Source organism: Saccopteryx bilineata, chromosome 10, assembly GCF_036850765.1.
Source record: "Saccopteryx bilineata isolate mSacBil1 chromosome 10, mSacBil1_pri_phased_curated, whole genome shotgun sequence".
In the NCBI taxonomy this organism is placed as follows: domain Eukaryota; kingdom Metazoa; phylum Chordata; class Mammalia; order Chiroptera; family Emballonuridae; genus Saccopteryx; species Saccopteryx bilineata.
The window spans coordinates 53,224,606-53,241,098 of NC_089499.1; the positions used below are offsets into that span (position 1 = coordinate 53,224,606).

The following is a 16,493-nucleotide window of genomic DNA, read 5'->3' on the forward strand; positions in this document are numbered from 1 at the left end:
CAGCAGATCCCTGCACCACATTTAGCTAACGATCATCTTTGAAAACATGTTTCTTCATATAAATAGATTTACAGGTAATCATGCACAATTTTCATGGAAGCATTTCTAATTCCCAGTAAGGACAAGAAGACACAAATAAATAAAAACTGGATTGTTTCTTACCTTTTGGAAAGCAGGCAAAAGCTATACTGTTGGTGGAATAGTGTACCAAGTAACAGACTTTTGTACACTCTTTCTTACTGGTGGTACACAGTCTACAGGAAAAGTAAATATATAGGTATGTATAAAATAAATGTTCAAACAATATTCCTTTTTATTATTATTTTTCTTTTTGGAGAAGAGGCTGCAATAGAGACCACAGTCTTTATGCCCACTCTTTCAGTGGGTTCAATAGCCTTTGGTAGAGCAGTTCGCCATAATTCAGGTACCTCTGAACATGGGAGCACTGGCGCCTCTTGATTTCAGGCAGTTTTGTTTGACTTGTTGGAGGTGGAGCAGTTGAGGAAAACGGTCCCCAAATACTTTCTCTATCTGGTCAGAGGTCTTTTCTTCCTGGTGCCATCTTTTTTTTTTTTTTTCTCCTCAGCCTTCTCCAGACATGCAGACCAGCCTACGTGGTTAGCCCAGAGGATGGAGCACATACAATGTTGAGAAAGCTAGGGATCTAACCAATGAAGCAGCAGCACAACAACAAAACAAAAACCGTCACAAAGTTACCAGCACAGGCACGTGGTTCAGAATTCTCTACTCGCTGTTACTGCTGTTGGCTCTGATGCCCATTTCCATTTCCCAGCACTTTGAGTGTTTTGTGTGCACTTTAAAATCAAATATCTCTTTATATTGGCAGGTCAACTACTTTCTGTATTAACTGCTTTCTTTGAGAACAGCACAAGTTATTTATATATTTTCCTTACCATAAATGGTAGTAAAGAAAAACAACATCTGAATACATAGTTGTATATACTATATCTTATTTTAAATTTTCTATTATAGGTGTAATTATTCTTCTTCTAAAATATACTTCACCATATGTTTATTGGTGTAAATTAATCTTTTCCACAGTGTCTACGTCCAGCCCCTGTCTCAGGGTCAGGTACTCGGTCCTGCAACCTCACATCCAAGAAGGAAGTGTGTCCCAAGCTGTCCACCTGCCTGGCATCTCAAGTTCCTCTGACCTTCCAAAGTAAACTAACTCTGAGCAGCCCAGGAATATCGGGAGTTTCTGACTTCCTGAGAGACTAGCTTAGAAAATGGATGGTAGTTTAGGACAAAGGTAGCTTAGGGCTGCTTATAACTGTGCACTGACATCCTTTACAAGGAGAGCATCAGACCAGAGGATAAGTCACAGAGCATCTTTTGGTGCCGACCAGTCCAAGTGAGGAAGGCAGCAACTCCTCCCCACTCATCTCAATAAAATTATGCTGCCTCAGTTAATATTATTATTTAACTAGAAAAGGGTCCTGGTGGCCATCGATAAGCCAAGTCCCAAGCACAATCAAGTCCTCCACATATTTGCCATATATATATCTGTCAATCAACAATAAAAGAGTACCTAATGCCAAATTCAGAATGCAAAAGGGAAAGCCAGAACTGGAGGTGCCCTTCCTAGAAGGAAATATTGAGAAGGCATTTTGGTAGCCAGGTCTAATACTATTCAAATTAGGTCAGGCTCTTTTGATCCTCTAGCAACAGAGAGCTTGTTTGTACAAATAAAAATTCAATAAGTAGCTTAGCTACAGCCCTCCCGCCCTGCGGTCTGCAGTCAGTGCAAGAACCAACAAGAGTCTGAATACTAATATGTTAGCAGTGAACAGATGCAGGCAGTCCTGGGTTATGAACGAGATAGATTCTGTAGGTCTGAAAATGTTTAAGTATTTATATGCACAAAAATGTAAAAATAAGTACTATGTTAAGACAAACATCTAAGTTGCATTTAATAAGTAAATGAACCTCTTCCCGCTTACATACAAATTCAACTTTAACACAAACCAATGGAACCTATTACATTTGTAACCCGGGGACTGCCTGTATTTGTTCTGCACTGAAAGAAGTTTTTCTTTCAAACAACGGCACAGTAACTGAAGAAGTAACCTAAGAGTAAAACCGAACCTCTTGGGGAAAAGTCAAGCTGTGCCAGGGCAGTTTTGATTTCAGCTCATCGAAAGCCAACAAGCAAATTTGTTTTTATGCAGACATGGAGCTGCAGCATCAAGCTTGAAGGGTAGAAAGCATGGGTTGGCCAGGTGGTGAGCTGCAGGGATGGAGCAGAGCTGTTACAATGAAAACGCTGAAGACTGAAACTCACGGAGACTGTTTAGAGCAACAATGACCAGGGAAAGATTTCTGTTTTATTATTTACTCTGTAACTCCCTAAAAACTGAACTCCTCAGAGTCCCTCCCTCAGAGAGTAGGGTCCAGAATTTCCCCATTGGAAAGATACGTTCCTTCTCCAAGTGCCTGCTCTGTCCTTTTGATTGTTTCTTTGTAACCACAGAGCTTAACTTCTGGAAATAATTTCCTTGTCTCTGTTACCAAAGTTTAGAAATGTGAGATAACTAGAGCTATATTTGCATTAAATAAAATATTGTAACAATGTTCCCTTGTGACAGAATAGACTAGTTGTCTATTTTCATCAATTGAATTTTCCACACTGCTCTTTCCCTTCACAAATATATACCTGCTTTGCTAAGGACGGGTTTTCCAGGTATAATTGCTACCTATGGCATCACTATTTCCTTATCAGTGTTATAACTATTTGTTTCATTTCTTTAAGTTAACTTTGCTTTAGATTAGCTTCACTGCTAAAATTTTGGGAGGTATTTCCAAAGTGGATGCAGATTGAGTGCCCCAGAATAAAATCTTTGCCTGTTAAAATGTATTCATTTCTAGAGCTGTGCTGTCCGATGTGATAGCCGCAGCCACAGATGGCTTTTCTATTTCCGTTCTTCAAAATGAAGTGAAGTTGAAGGTCCCTTTCCTCACTGAGTGGCCATGCTTCAATTCTGAAGAGCTACATGTGGCTAGAACACTCCTTTCATTGCAGAAAGTTCTGTGGGATACATTTTGTCTGGAAATCTTTAGATTTCTTTTTGGTGCCTTTGAGAGGTGGGCCATCAGAAACCCCAATGTTTGGAGGTACATGAATCTCTTCCTATGGTTCAGCAAATACCTAGTCAAATTCTTTATGGCATTTTGGGGAATGTCTATACAAATCCAAAAAAACTCCCAAAAACCAACACCTAAATTTTTCAAAATCTTTTGGATTGATGATGACATAAAGGCTCTATTTAATTTCTTTGTTTTAGACACCAAAACAACGACAAAACTCAACAAAACTTTTTCATGGGAAACACACCCAGTGAATTCCCAATGGAATTATTATTGTGACTGATCTATAATAATAATAAGATTTTTGAGTTTGTAAGATGAGGCCTCTACCTGGGCAGCCTTCTTTGAGCTCAGGTCACTGTGTCTTCGTAGACAACACTGCAAGCAATCATACATTTCACAACACATTTAACTACAGAGTCTGCCACAACGCCGTTATATGCTTGATATGCAAGCTGCATTACCAACTGAGGAAGCCAAAGAGTAACTACTACATTGAAATTATGGCATGCCGCTCATGTTCTAAGAAACATCAGCAAGAGAAACAAGCGTGAAAGTGGGAGTCAGACCTGGGTTTCAGTCCAATCTCTTTGCTAACTCTGCTGTGACTCTGTTAATGCCACTGCATCTTGCTAAGCCCAGCTTTCCTCAGTAAATGGAGATTAATAACCCCCAATGCACAGCTGTTGTGAGGAGTAAGATAGTCCACAAAGAACACTCTGCATAATGCCCATAATAGTTGATGCATTATTAGTAGTAGCAACATTAGTAGTATTGATAGTATTAGCATTTTAATAACCATTATCATACCCCAGACAGCTTCAACAGGGATAGAACCTAGTCACTAAAAATTAATAAAAGTAGAAATATTGTTTTAAGCTAATTATTTTTAAGTAATGCAGTATTAAATTAATTGTCCAAATTAAAAACTTTTAATTTGATCATTTTTCCATTACATATAGACTTTTGACCATATTTTCTACTTACTGATTTCAGGCATATCTTGGTGTAGTATGGTGTGGGGTGTGTGTGTTTGTACAGATATGATTGTAAAACTATTATGGGATGTCGCCAGGATAAGGGTTCTGTGAAATGCAAATCTGACAAGGTGTTCTAGAATAAAACTCTACAGAAGTATAAATATGCAGGTATATTGATCAATACAGATACATATTTAAATAGATATATAGGTTTATTTGTGGAAATATTTCTTTTTGTGAATTAGTTTCAACTACTATCCCGGTGTTCAGTATGTCTCTAATTGAAAAACACACTGAAATGTAGTTTTAGGCAAAGATTTTTGCCTTTTGGGAATGGAAGGAAATTAATGCTTAATTGATCAACTGTTTTCTAGATGCATGACATTTAATGACACACTTGTGACATAGATATTATTGTTTCCATTTTATACATGAAAATGGGGAGGTTTGGACAAGCTCAGGGATTCTCAATGTCACACAGCTGGTTAGTGGAGTAGCTTGGATTTGAACCCAGATCTGTCTTAACCCAAAGCCTCTTCCTACATCACATCGCATACCACAGCAATCCATCATCCACTGCTCCTCTCAATTGACCATTTGCTCTGAAAACCCAAGGACAGAGCCTGTAAATCCATTCTGCCCATCCTGCTTCCCCCTTCTCTCAGGGTGATTCTTTTCCTTCCTCTCCTCCTGTCCCAGAATCTCTTCTGTTGAAAGGTCAAAGTGAAGCCCACTATATTGTTAATGAGTCTTTACTACCTTGTCTATGTATTCTCAAAGTGTGTCACAATATTTACTCTATGTAGAAATGGAGATGGGCCAGATCACAGATCTCTATACAGTATTTGCCAAATGCCATTGCTTCCTGGTTTTTAAAGATCTATCTCTTACTACAGAGCATAAAGAATTGCTTCAGAGTATTCAGAATAGAAACTCATTTTGCTTGGCAATGAGCCTGTGGCTACAACAAAATCAGCTCATAACTGAAAAATGGTATGTCTTGATTGATTTAATGGACAACTCCCTCCATTTTAAAAACAGAAGGATCATGAACACTTGTATCTACCTCATTCTGTATGAAACTGATCAAAGTATTCCTAGAAAAAAAATCCTAGAAGTCTAATTTTTAATCTGAAATTTACCCCTAGTGTTATGTTTAAAAAATTAGCAATTGGGAACACTATGCATTTAATCTCTGGATAGTTTTTTTTATGTCCGTTTTCTTTGGGGCCATTTACAGGGGTGAAACAAAGGCCACCCAGAGGTTACAGGTGTGCCATATCATAACACATCTGACGTTTAGTCTTTAATTTCACTCTTAATACTTCATTTTCCATTGGCTGGAACTTCTCTGCTGTGATGTGGTAGCTATCTTTTCCACATGGGATGTCATTAGCATGCTGGTGTCTGGGCAAAAGTTTGCCAATGTTTTGATTTCTAGAAGGCTTGCTTAGTAAAGAATCATTAACTTTCTCCACATTCGTGTTCCAGTGGAAAGAAGTTATAATTCCAGAATTCTGAAATATTCTAATTTCATTCCTATTGCTAGAATTCAATTAGTTGTTTGGGTTTCCTTAACAGGAAGTTGTTCCCCTAGCAGGAAGGGGGCAACAAAGGTGTTTATGTCATGGGAGTGGTTGGGGCCACAAGACAAGAAGCAAGGGTGGGGGGAGGTTTCCCACTTTTGAAGCCGTGCCTCTAAAAGCTTCCTTCCGACAGGGCGGAAAAAGAAAAAAGTGGTGAGAATAAGGCAAAACTGTTAAGAGCAAATGTTAGCATTCATCAAAGCAACCCAGTTACTAAGACAAGAACGGCCGCAGTATTTCTTCAAAGAAAGGCAAGCGCACACCACGTTTCCCAGAGCTTCCCGCGCAGGACAGGGAGACGAAAGGAAAGGAGAGTTACTTACTGTTTGGGTCTACATTTTCACAGAGCTCTGTCTTTGCCTCGCCGTTAGGTCTGTCACTGGGTTTGTGTGACAGCCGTGATGACATGGTGGCCGCTGTGACCACTGCCTTGAAGCTTCGCTTCCTTTTCTGGACATTGAGTTCAGGGTGGAAAATGATGATGTACACTTTCGGCATGTATAGCATCCCCAGCGCCACTGACGCACTTAGGTTCATGGAGATTGTAAGCGTGGTAGTTTGTATGTAGAGCTAGGAGACACAACACACAAGACACTATTACAAATAAAATGACCGCAGAGGGAGTCTGAACATTTAACGTGATGTCAGGAATGACTACGTCTAGGAAAAAAAGGCATAGTAATCTCCAGAGGTTTCTGATTTTAAAAAAAAAAAAGAACAGGAGAGAATGATTCAGAACATTTGTGGGAGAGTCCGTGTGTATATTTATTACTCGAATGGCGTTGGGAGAGCACAGGTGCTTGCTTGCTCTGGAGACGATTCCTACGTAGATATACAGGAGAGACCTAACACTGGGTTTGGAGTCCCTTCAATCAGAATGGCAACTGAATACGAAGACTTGAAGGTCATGGAAATTTGTAGCCTTGAATAAAGTGAATTCTTTTATCCCCTATACCTACAAAAATGATTAATACTACGTGACCTCTTGATACACAGAGACTCTGGGCCTTACTTGAAAAGGCATTATGTCAATATATGTCTCTTCTTGTAGGGTCCTTCAGAAGGGTTTACCTTGACCACACCTCCAGAGCAGTGAATTGCAGTTCCCTGGAAAGTAAGCCCTTCCTACTTAATTCTGATTTAAGAAAAACAAACACCAATGGCAAGGGACCAAGATCTGGTGATATCGGCTCGTCCAGTATGTTTACATTGACACAGGGCAAATAGTGTGTAAAATCTCCTCCTGAAGTTGCTATTTCTGATTTGGATGGTGCCCATAGCTGTTCTTGTGTCCTTCTGCTGCCTTAGAGAATTGGTAGAACAGCCACTCACTTACCATTTAATATGTTAAATCCTTGGCTTGCCTACATTTGAAAAGATGAAGGTTGAAGGGTGTAAGAAATTGTCAGATCAGTGAGGGAAAAATTACAGACAACTTGCCTTGGTCCAGTTGGATTTATGGAGTGCCCTTTCATAATCTAGAATTGACCCCTGCGGTCCATGTAGGTATATTTGTGTTTTATACGACTTGGAAAAGCTAGATGAAATGTGAGGTGATGGATATGTTAATTAACCTGAGGGTGGCAAATATTTTCCCATGTATATTAAATCATCATATTGTGTACCTTAAAAATCATGATATATAACTTAAATATATACAACTTTTATTTGTCAATAATGCCTCAGTAAGGCTAGAAATAAATAGCTGGGTAAGTAGATAAAAAAATTTAAATGTATTTTTGAGAAGAAGTGACCAGCTACCACGGCCTTCCCTGTCAGTGGTGAGCCTAGTTCCTTGGGAATATTCTGGTCATGGTTTTTCACAACTGCCTTTCCATTGATCTGAGGATAAAATTTCCATCTTTAGTAAATTTTGCAAGTCCCCATGTGGTCTGGCCCCTGTCTATTTTTTGGACTAATTTTCCAGCACCTCCACCATATGCCGCCCAGGGCACCATCGGTAGGGGCACGCCTTCAGGTCCTGAAGGTGCTGTGCTCATGCAGCCACAGACCCTTCATACCTGCACACACATGGTTTTTCTTTTATTCCTGATTTCATCTGCTTGGAATGTTTCTCCTATGCTTTGTTTCTTTCTTTGTTTGTGTTTTTAATTGAGAGTCAGGGAGGCAGAGAGGCAGACTCCCGCATGCCCCCCAACCGGGATCCACCTGGTAAGCCCCTACCAGGCGATGCTCTGCCCAGCTGAGCTGCTGCTCTGTTGCTCTGCAAATGAGCTATTTTAACATCTGAGGCAAGGCCATGGAGCCATCTTCAGCGCCCACGTAAACTTTGCTCAGACTATTCAAGCCATGGCAGCCGGCATGGGGGGAGGAGAGAGAGGGAAGTGGGAGGGGTGGAGCAGCAGATGGGCGCTTCTGTGTTTCCTGACCAGGAATTGAACTGGGGCTTCCACACATTGGGCCAATGCTCTACCGCTGAGCCAACTGGCCAGGACCTCTCTTGTGCTTCTTAGAACATCCATTCTCAAGTCCAGGCCAGCTCCTTAATTTACATGCTCTCAAATAAGCTGTTTTTCTTTAGATCATCAGACCCCATTTGTCGTTATACTCCCACTCCTCTGATCACTTGACCGTGTCTCCCTGACGAGGCTGTAGGTTCTACGAAGGCAGGACCTGTGTCTACAGTGCTGGCAAACAGAAGGCACTTACTCTATGATGAATGAGCTCGTGTGCTTGTATGACACACACTTTTTTCTACCTGTGACCATGTAGTCAAACAGCCTTTCTCTAAATATACCACAAGAATTTCCATCAGACCCACTGGCTGCCTGGACCTTTCTGATCTTCTTCAAACTGAAGCCCCAGTGAAAAAAAGTATTAGAGACTTGGCCAGCTCATCTGGAAGGAACAGTTTTCCAGCAAACATTAATTTGAGTCTGTATGTTTCTGAATGGTTTAAAGTAGTTTCCAGCTGCTGACTGTATGATATATAAGATCATAAAGTAGAAAAACTAAAACAGTATTGAATTAATGATGTGGCTGGTTGTGAATTAGACCATCTGTTAAAAGCTCATCTTTTCCTGTTAGAATACTTCTAGACTTTCAACTCCATTCTACCCTACCACTCCTACATTGTTCAAGAAAGACTTACCATGGTCACAGGGCTTTATAAACCTAGGCAATGTTGTTTCCTTCCCTTGTGACCATAGCTATCTCCCTGCTAGCCAGAGCTTTGCAAGTGTGGTTTAGCTAGTCCCAGAAAGGGGTGTAAGCAGTCACCTGGATTCTCGGCTTTTGTTTCTGTTACTCTGCTCAAAAGCAAATTTTGCCGTTGGAAAAAAAAATTCACTCACAGTTTGTTTTTTATATATAACTATAAGTTAGGTTATATATGTATATATGCTTATATATATATATATACATGTATGTGTCAATGTGAGTGTGCACATATTTCTAAACAAAAACTACTTAGCAATATAAGACTCAAAAGGCTGTCATATTCATTTTACGAGTGTTTCATTTCATTATTCTTGGACTAGAGGCTACTGAGACTTGGATATTTTCTTTTGAAATTTTGGCACTCTCTAGTGACACTTTAGAAGTATGTGAAAACACTAATGAATGTATTGACCAAATCCTCATGCCCCCAAGTCCTCTGTACATAGCATATTGTTTTAAAGTGTGGAATACAAATCTAGTTCTCTGAGGTTTGTTCCCATTTGCTAGTTCCATGACCTTGCACTACTTTGCCTCTCTGTGCCTCAGCTTCTGCGTCTGTAAATGGGACTGGTAATGTCTGTACCTACCTCATGATGCTGTCTTGATGATTAAATGAATTGCTATTTATAAAGTGTTTAGGATAGAACCTAGCTGACAGTGCAGCAAATCCTCACTTAAAGTCATCATTAGGTTCTGCAACTAAGTGAAATGAAATATAATGAAACCAGTCTTACCATAGACTAATGGATATACACAACAGTTAATTCTTACAGCAGCTCATCATTGTTATAACAAAATAACATTGACTGACTGAAATGCTATTATTGGAAGACCTGCTGTCTATAAAAGTATTGTAAAGTAAGTAGAAGGATATGAAGGCTTCCACGTGTAGAGATCCCAGCACTATTGGTCCACAGGGATCCAACCCCATTCAGTCCGTGAGGGAAACTAAATCACTGTTTCATTGCTGTTCAGTGGGAGGCTCGTTGGTAGGCTCTGAACTTTCATCCCAGCACCTCCTTTAGTACATTCTTTTAGCAAATTGCAATGTATTTCTTTTTAGTCTCATAGCTGTTCTGATAGTTATTATAAAATGCATGACTCCATTTAATCATGAGTATTTCACACCGTTTTATTTTATCTTCCTTATGATCTCTTAGAGATGTAAAGGCGTTGGTGATTGTTGTTTGACTCTTTCATCAGAGCATGGCAGGCTTACACATAGCTTTCCTGAGATCAGGCCTCTTCCCAGGGCTGGCCCTCAGCTGAGCCTCAGCCCCTTTGAGCTGTCATCCCCTGTGGGGAAGAATCTCCCTGCCTTGGTCAGTCCCCAGTGGCATAGCCCTTTGGGAGGATGCAGACTGCCTTGTAATATCTGTGTGTGTTGATAATTAAGCCTTAATTTTATCATCAACCCAAGTGAATTTCCAGAATCCAGCTTCTGCTGCTTGGTTGAATGTGGCTTTGCTAACATTCATCACGTATAATCCAGTTTATGTAACTAAAGAGCATTTAGGCAAGAGATTCAGAGTCAAGCCAGCCAAGAGCTTTGCATAACATTCCAGAACTCCCGTTTCCCTGATGCATGACATTCTTGGCTTTAAATATTTTCCCTGTCTCTCAGTGTCCTTATTTATAAAATGAGGATAATAGTAGTTCCGACCTCTCACATGGTACTTTTGAAGATCTAACCAATTACTATGCGACACATGCTTAGCAGAATGCCTGGGGAATAAATTCCCATGAAATGTTCGCTGCTAGTGTTTACTTGCTGCCTACTATGGAGTTATCAGGTTGTTGGGGTGTGGGTCTCAAGAGAAGGCTTTCTCTGTGCCTAACTTCTAAAACTTTTTCAAATTTTACATATGTCTTATTGACTGACTAGGTTGTAGTGTCTGAAACACCACACCCATTCATATCTTGTCTGATTGAAATGTAGCGGTGCATATGCTATTACAGTGCATACACAGGTATATACTCGATTCAGTGCCAGGCAAAGCCCACCTGAATCTGCTCCATGCATTTTCTCATCTTAGCTTAAAAGTTTATTGTCAGATAAGATGTGAATTCATATCATGAGATCCCAATGTTGCTTTGAAAGTAGGGTAGCACTTAGAGTTAGATGTGTTCTCCTTGTCTAACTCTCAATTACTAGGTAAGGTACTAATAAAAATTTGAAAACTTGTTAGATAGAACTTAGGAGCAAACTTTTAAATTTGCCAATTCTTCCATGTAAGTTTCTGACTCAGTTGAAGATGATTTTGAGAGATTTCAAGGCAAGCTGTTAATAGTTGTAATAGTAATAACAAGTTTTAAACTTTTAAAATCAGCATATTCTCATGACTGTCCAAAGAATAAAAATAAAGGAAAGGAAGTAAAGGAAAAATTCACAAGGCACGTAGATAGGTATAAAGCTAGAACTATCAGGAAAAACACAATTTCAGATTTTGGAGTTCATCAAAATAGTCTCATTGTTACTAATGATGTCTTTCATAAGCAGTATATACTATAAAAATGAACCAACACTATCTTCATACTAATGAATTACTACCTCTAACTGCAGAAAAATTGATTCATTGTGTTGTATCTTCAGATAGGCTATATGAGACACACCAGACTTTCCCACTGTGCATTCTACACCCACTTATTCACCATCTTTATTGAGATACTACCCAGTGACTGCACTGACCTGCGCTTTAGGCACACCATTGTGAAGATGGTAGGTAGACATGATTTGCTTTGAAAATACAAACTCATCCCAACAAGACTGATATATTAGGGAACAATTTGGGTATAACACAAAATTCATGTTTGCAAATGTGATTTCTTCCACAAGAAACAGTAGATGAATGCAGTCAACTGCACCCAGTTGGACCCAGCTGTGTGGGAATACACAGAGTGTACACACGTGCCCATTCCTCAGACATCTGCTAATTTCCCCCTCCGCAACTCCACAATGAATCACAGGCAGCAGTACTTTTGGCACCTGCTTCCAAGAGCAAATTTTAGTTGCCTTTATTTTTTAAGGTGAAGTGCCGCACTTACGGTGATATTTATACATCTCTTAGCCGTTCAACATGTATAAAACATGCCGCCATTTTTATTGTTTCTACCCTTTTTTAAATGTCACTGAATTTTTGAGTGTGTGTCCCTAACCCAATTTTTACCACGATTCTGTGTTTATTGCACAAATGTTGCATAGCATGGTGATTTTTAAAAACACACATGTCATATTTAACAGAACTGACTGGATAATAAATGTGATGTCTGCATAAAGTATGTACTTATTAAATTCTGGTTGAGCAAAAAGTTCTACACTTGAAGCACTATTAGGTATAAATATCCTTGGCATTCAGCATTATTTTAAGAAAAGACCTTAGTCTTTTGTTATTGTTGTTGTTGTTAGCTATTATTAGTGTGCCTCTGTTTCCTCATTTCTAGAGTGGAGATAACAATACCTATAAGTTTGTCATCAGGATCAAATGGGCCCACCCTTGTAAAATACATATAAAAATGCCCAGCATGTAGCAACCACTCAATGAGGGGTGTTAGTTGGTATCATTGATTTAATTATTAGGTATAACATGAAGCAACTTGCTGTTAATGCTTTTTTTTTCATAAAATATTAATACATTTCAAAATGATGATCTTTCTTATGGACTCCATTGAGTTACAGCTTGTTTTAGGAAAGAACATCTTGTGAAGTTTGCTTCTGTTTTGTTTGAAAGTATACTCAAATCATTATTTTATCTGTCATTGGCTATTTCATGAGATTTTGTGTGTTCCGCAGTAACAGCTGAGAATTGGGAAAAGAAGTCTTTATGCAGTCTTTAGGTGGGATGGGAGAAGTTTTATAATTCTCATGACATCCAAAAGTCTGTGAAATAAAAATAAAAATTGTCTGATGCAGTCACAGTAGAGAGGAAAGATACTTCATTATTTGACAAATGCTTGAAACATTCACGACTACATTGCAATGAAAGTTCCTGGCAGTTAAGACCACTGTTTGCTAGCCTTATTACCTAATTAGAGTAACCATATTCTTGAGAAATAAATAATGATACATGGCTGAGAATTTGACAGAATGTTTGTAATTGAGACTTTCTCAGTCATCCAGAGGGTCAACATACTGAAGGCTTTTGCTTAGTTATACAATAATACATAATGATAAAAAGACTCGGCATAATGATGTGGGAAAATATCGTGTTTTCAGGGAGGGAGCCTTGCATCTTTTAGAATTATGGTGTAATGAAAAGAACAAGATCTTTATATTTAGAACTTATTTCAGATGTTGGCCTGGAATTGTTGGTGGGAAACTGTGAGGAGGCACGTTAAACTACAGAGTGAAAATTCAAACCCTAGCAATTTGTTATTTGAGAATTTGATATAAACCCTACCTCATTCTACCACTACCATGAAGACCTTCTGCCTTGGAAATGAAAGGAAATCAGGTGTAAAAAGTAATTAGCACAGTGCCTGGTATGTGATAAGTGCTCAGGAAATGCAAGTGTCTTTAATAGAGAAGATGGTCCCATCTTCTGCAGATAATTTTCATGCTACTCTGTTTAGAACTATTTTTGACTAAGTGATATATCAATAGATAGATGATATACATAAAGAGACACATTCACGTTAAATATGATGGGACACACTCTGTAGACAGATGTCTGGCATAAAATTGTAGATAACAAAGGAAACTAGATAATTATTGGACAAGACCTAGTTATACTGTGTTTTGTTTTTCTCATTTAGAGTCTTCAGGCAGACATGATATTAAGTCTACAGACAATTATATTATTTACTTCGATAAATGTAAGACAGGTATTCTAGGTGAATACAAATCAGTTTCTGGAACATGAGATAACTGATAATGTGAAGTTTGAAATCACCTACATCTTAGTTCTTTGCTCTCTTGGCTAGAAGCCTGGTGTCATGTCTGTCCCCACACAGCATAATTAGAGATGCTGCTATTCCAGCAGACCATATCCTTGGGTAGCTTAGTGTTCCACTCCCTGTGCTACTCACCCTAATGAGCTACAGTTCACTTTGGTAGACAGTTCTTCCAGGCAAGTTTCTTCTGATTGTCCTGGGTATATATATGTCCAGCTTATGCACACTGATATTCAGATTTTCTTTCCTTCACTGGCCCTTTTTCCTCTTTTCCACGTGAAAAGAGGGGAGATAGACAGATTCCCACATGCACCTCAATTGAGATCCACCCAGCAACCCCCATCTGGAGCCGATGCTCTGCCTACCTGGGGCCATGCTCACAACAGAACTATTTTTAGTGCCTAAGGAGGAGGCTCCATGGAGCCATCCTCAGTGCCTGGGGCCAATGTGCTTGAACCAATCGATCTATGGCTACAGGAAGGGAAGAGAGAGAGCAGGAGGAGGGGGAGGGGTGAAGAAGTAGATGGGTGCTTCTCCTGCGTGCCCAGACTGGGAATTGAACTCAGGACGTCCACACGCTGAGCTGATGCTCCACCACTAAGCCAACTGGCTGGGGCCTTCACCAGCCTTCTGACCCCTCAATTTTGATTTCAAGTTTTTCCCCTCCAACTGTAAAGGTAGGAGTTTTACTCTTTCATATAACTAATACTGGATTTATGTTCTGTTGTGTTACCTAAAAGGTTATTTACTGTTTCAACTGGTTTGAGAGCCTCACAAGTGTTCGGTTTCTGCCCTTAGTGATTTAACATACAAATGCCCGCGTTTTCCCCACAGCCTGGAGAGACACCCTCTGCCGGGTTCCACCGTCTCCTCTTGAGTTCTTGGCTATATTCATCGAGACTAAGCCTAACAGCCCTTCGTAGGAGGCCGTGTCAGATTCTGTCTTATAATGTAAACATGCTGGCTTGTTCCTCGCTGGAGAATAGGCCAGATAATATGCAATGATGTTCTGTATTACTTTGCAAGTAAATCAGTGGATTAAAAAAAAAGTCTGAACTTACATTTGAAATACTCGATTTGTGTAGGGGCAAGGCTATCTCATTTTGCCAACTTTTAAAGTCATCTTTGTAATTCTAGTAAATATAAAAAGGCAACGATTCAAATGAAAATATTGATGTCAAATTCATGGCTAAAAGAGACTGTCTTTGCATATCTTGGGCATGGTCACTGTGTTTTAATTTTGATTTGTATGTATTGAAACTGGATGCAAGAGTGTCACTGATGAGACAATGTCAGGCTCTCACACAAAAAAAGTGTATCTTATCTGAGCTTTCAAAGTCATTGACAATGGCTTCCTGATGAACTTTAATAGGCTTTGGTCATCATAATCATAGAGCTTTCTCCTTCCTCTTAGTTGCATGGCTATTATGCTTCCTGACCTTTCTCTGTTTCTTTCAGTCCGTATCTTTCCCCTGTCTCCGCTGAGCCCCTCGGGAGCCTCTCGCTATCCTGCAGTCTTCCTTTCCTCTCGCACGACTCACAATTTTGCTGTATCATTCTTGCTTCTCTGATTTTCTGCTACCAGTAGTGCATTCATATCTGTGGGGATGGAGGCAGCTCCCCAACCTCTGCCTTGACTGCATAGGGTGCTGAGGTACCCATTAGTCAGTGTGCCAAGTGGTAACCCTGGCTGAAGGGCAAATCCTGTCAACAGCTGGAAACTAGGCCAGCTGTTTGTCCCTCCGGTGGTGACTTTGCTCCCAGTCCTCATAAGAATCCCTAGCCGTGTAATAGTTTATGCCCCAAAGGAGCACATCATTGCAATGAGACTCCCTGGAACATGTTGACAAGTAGTCCCTCAGCCTGTGCCCCTCCAAGAACAGCGAGGGCTCTGAGATTGAGGAGCTAGCCTGGCTCAGGAGTAGGAGCTGAGTGCTTCATGGTTCTGACTCCATCACAAGATCTATTTTCCTTTTATATTTGTTTCCATGGTCTTGGGTCAGGAGGTCTAAAAGGTACCACTTCCCACCAAGTCTCTTTCAAGGGTCTGTGGTCTGGCTTCGATTTTACCTCTTCTGAATCTGCCCCTTACCCTTCCTAGACTCTTTGCTGACCTGAGAGGTATTTTCCAGGTCTCATTTCTCTTCTAAACTCAATGCTGAGGACAACAGTAGTTGGGGTCCCAGCTGTCCTGCATTAGCTCAACTTGCCATCACACCCTGGATGCAGACAAAATGCTTAACCTGGCCAAGGAACCCTGCAGGGTCCCCTCTGCCTTCCCTTGCCTTTTCTAAGTCTTTCAAGTTCACAATGTTCTGCCCAGTCTCAAGGCTTTTGCACATCTGTTCCCTCTGCCTTAGATGCTGTTCCCACTCCTCTTTAGCTGGCTTTCTCTGACCTGTCTCACTTCCTTGGGAGAGCTTCTCTGACCCTCAAGTCTATATGATGCCCTTATTCTCTTGCTTGCTCACAGCACAAAATTTTGCCCTTCATTACATTCATCACAATTTGTGAGTATTCATTCACTTGAGTGTTTAACAAGTGTCCCTTCACTAGACTGTCCCCATGAGGATATGCACCATATCTATCGACTTATTAGGGATAGCTAGCTCCTGGACCACAGTAAGTGCTCAATTTATTGCAGCTGAACAGGAGAATGAATATAATAACCCAGGAACTACAACCTGTGCAGCCAGGAGCAGTGGGATGTTTATACGTATACTAGGATTGCAGTCAGGAGTCATGTTAG

The 16,493-nt window shown here is 40.1% G+C and overlaps 1 protein-coding gene across 3 annotated transcripts in view; it reads right to left on the reverse strand.

Moving 5' to 3' along the window:
* GRM7 (glutamate metabotropic receptor 7) overlaps positions 1-16,493 on the reverse strand; it is a 1,011,140-nt gene that overhangs the window by 57,875 nt on the left and 936,772 nt on the right. Inside the window, exons 9-10 of one of the 3 annotated variants that reach the window (XM_066245500.1) lie at positions 5,998-6,244; positions 163-254 (exon numbers count right to left, since the gene is read on the reverse strand). The exons of 1 other annotated variant lie outside the window; for it this stretch is intronic. In XM_066245500.1, the coding sequence (XP_066101597.1) occupies positions 184-254; positions 5,998-6,244 (318 nt within the window). In that variant the 3' untranslated portion in view covers positions 163-183. The remainder of the gene's footprint in view (positions 1-162; positions 255-5,997; positions 6,245-16,493) is intronic. One more of the 3 variants, XM_066245501.1, reaches the window with a different exon arrangement.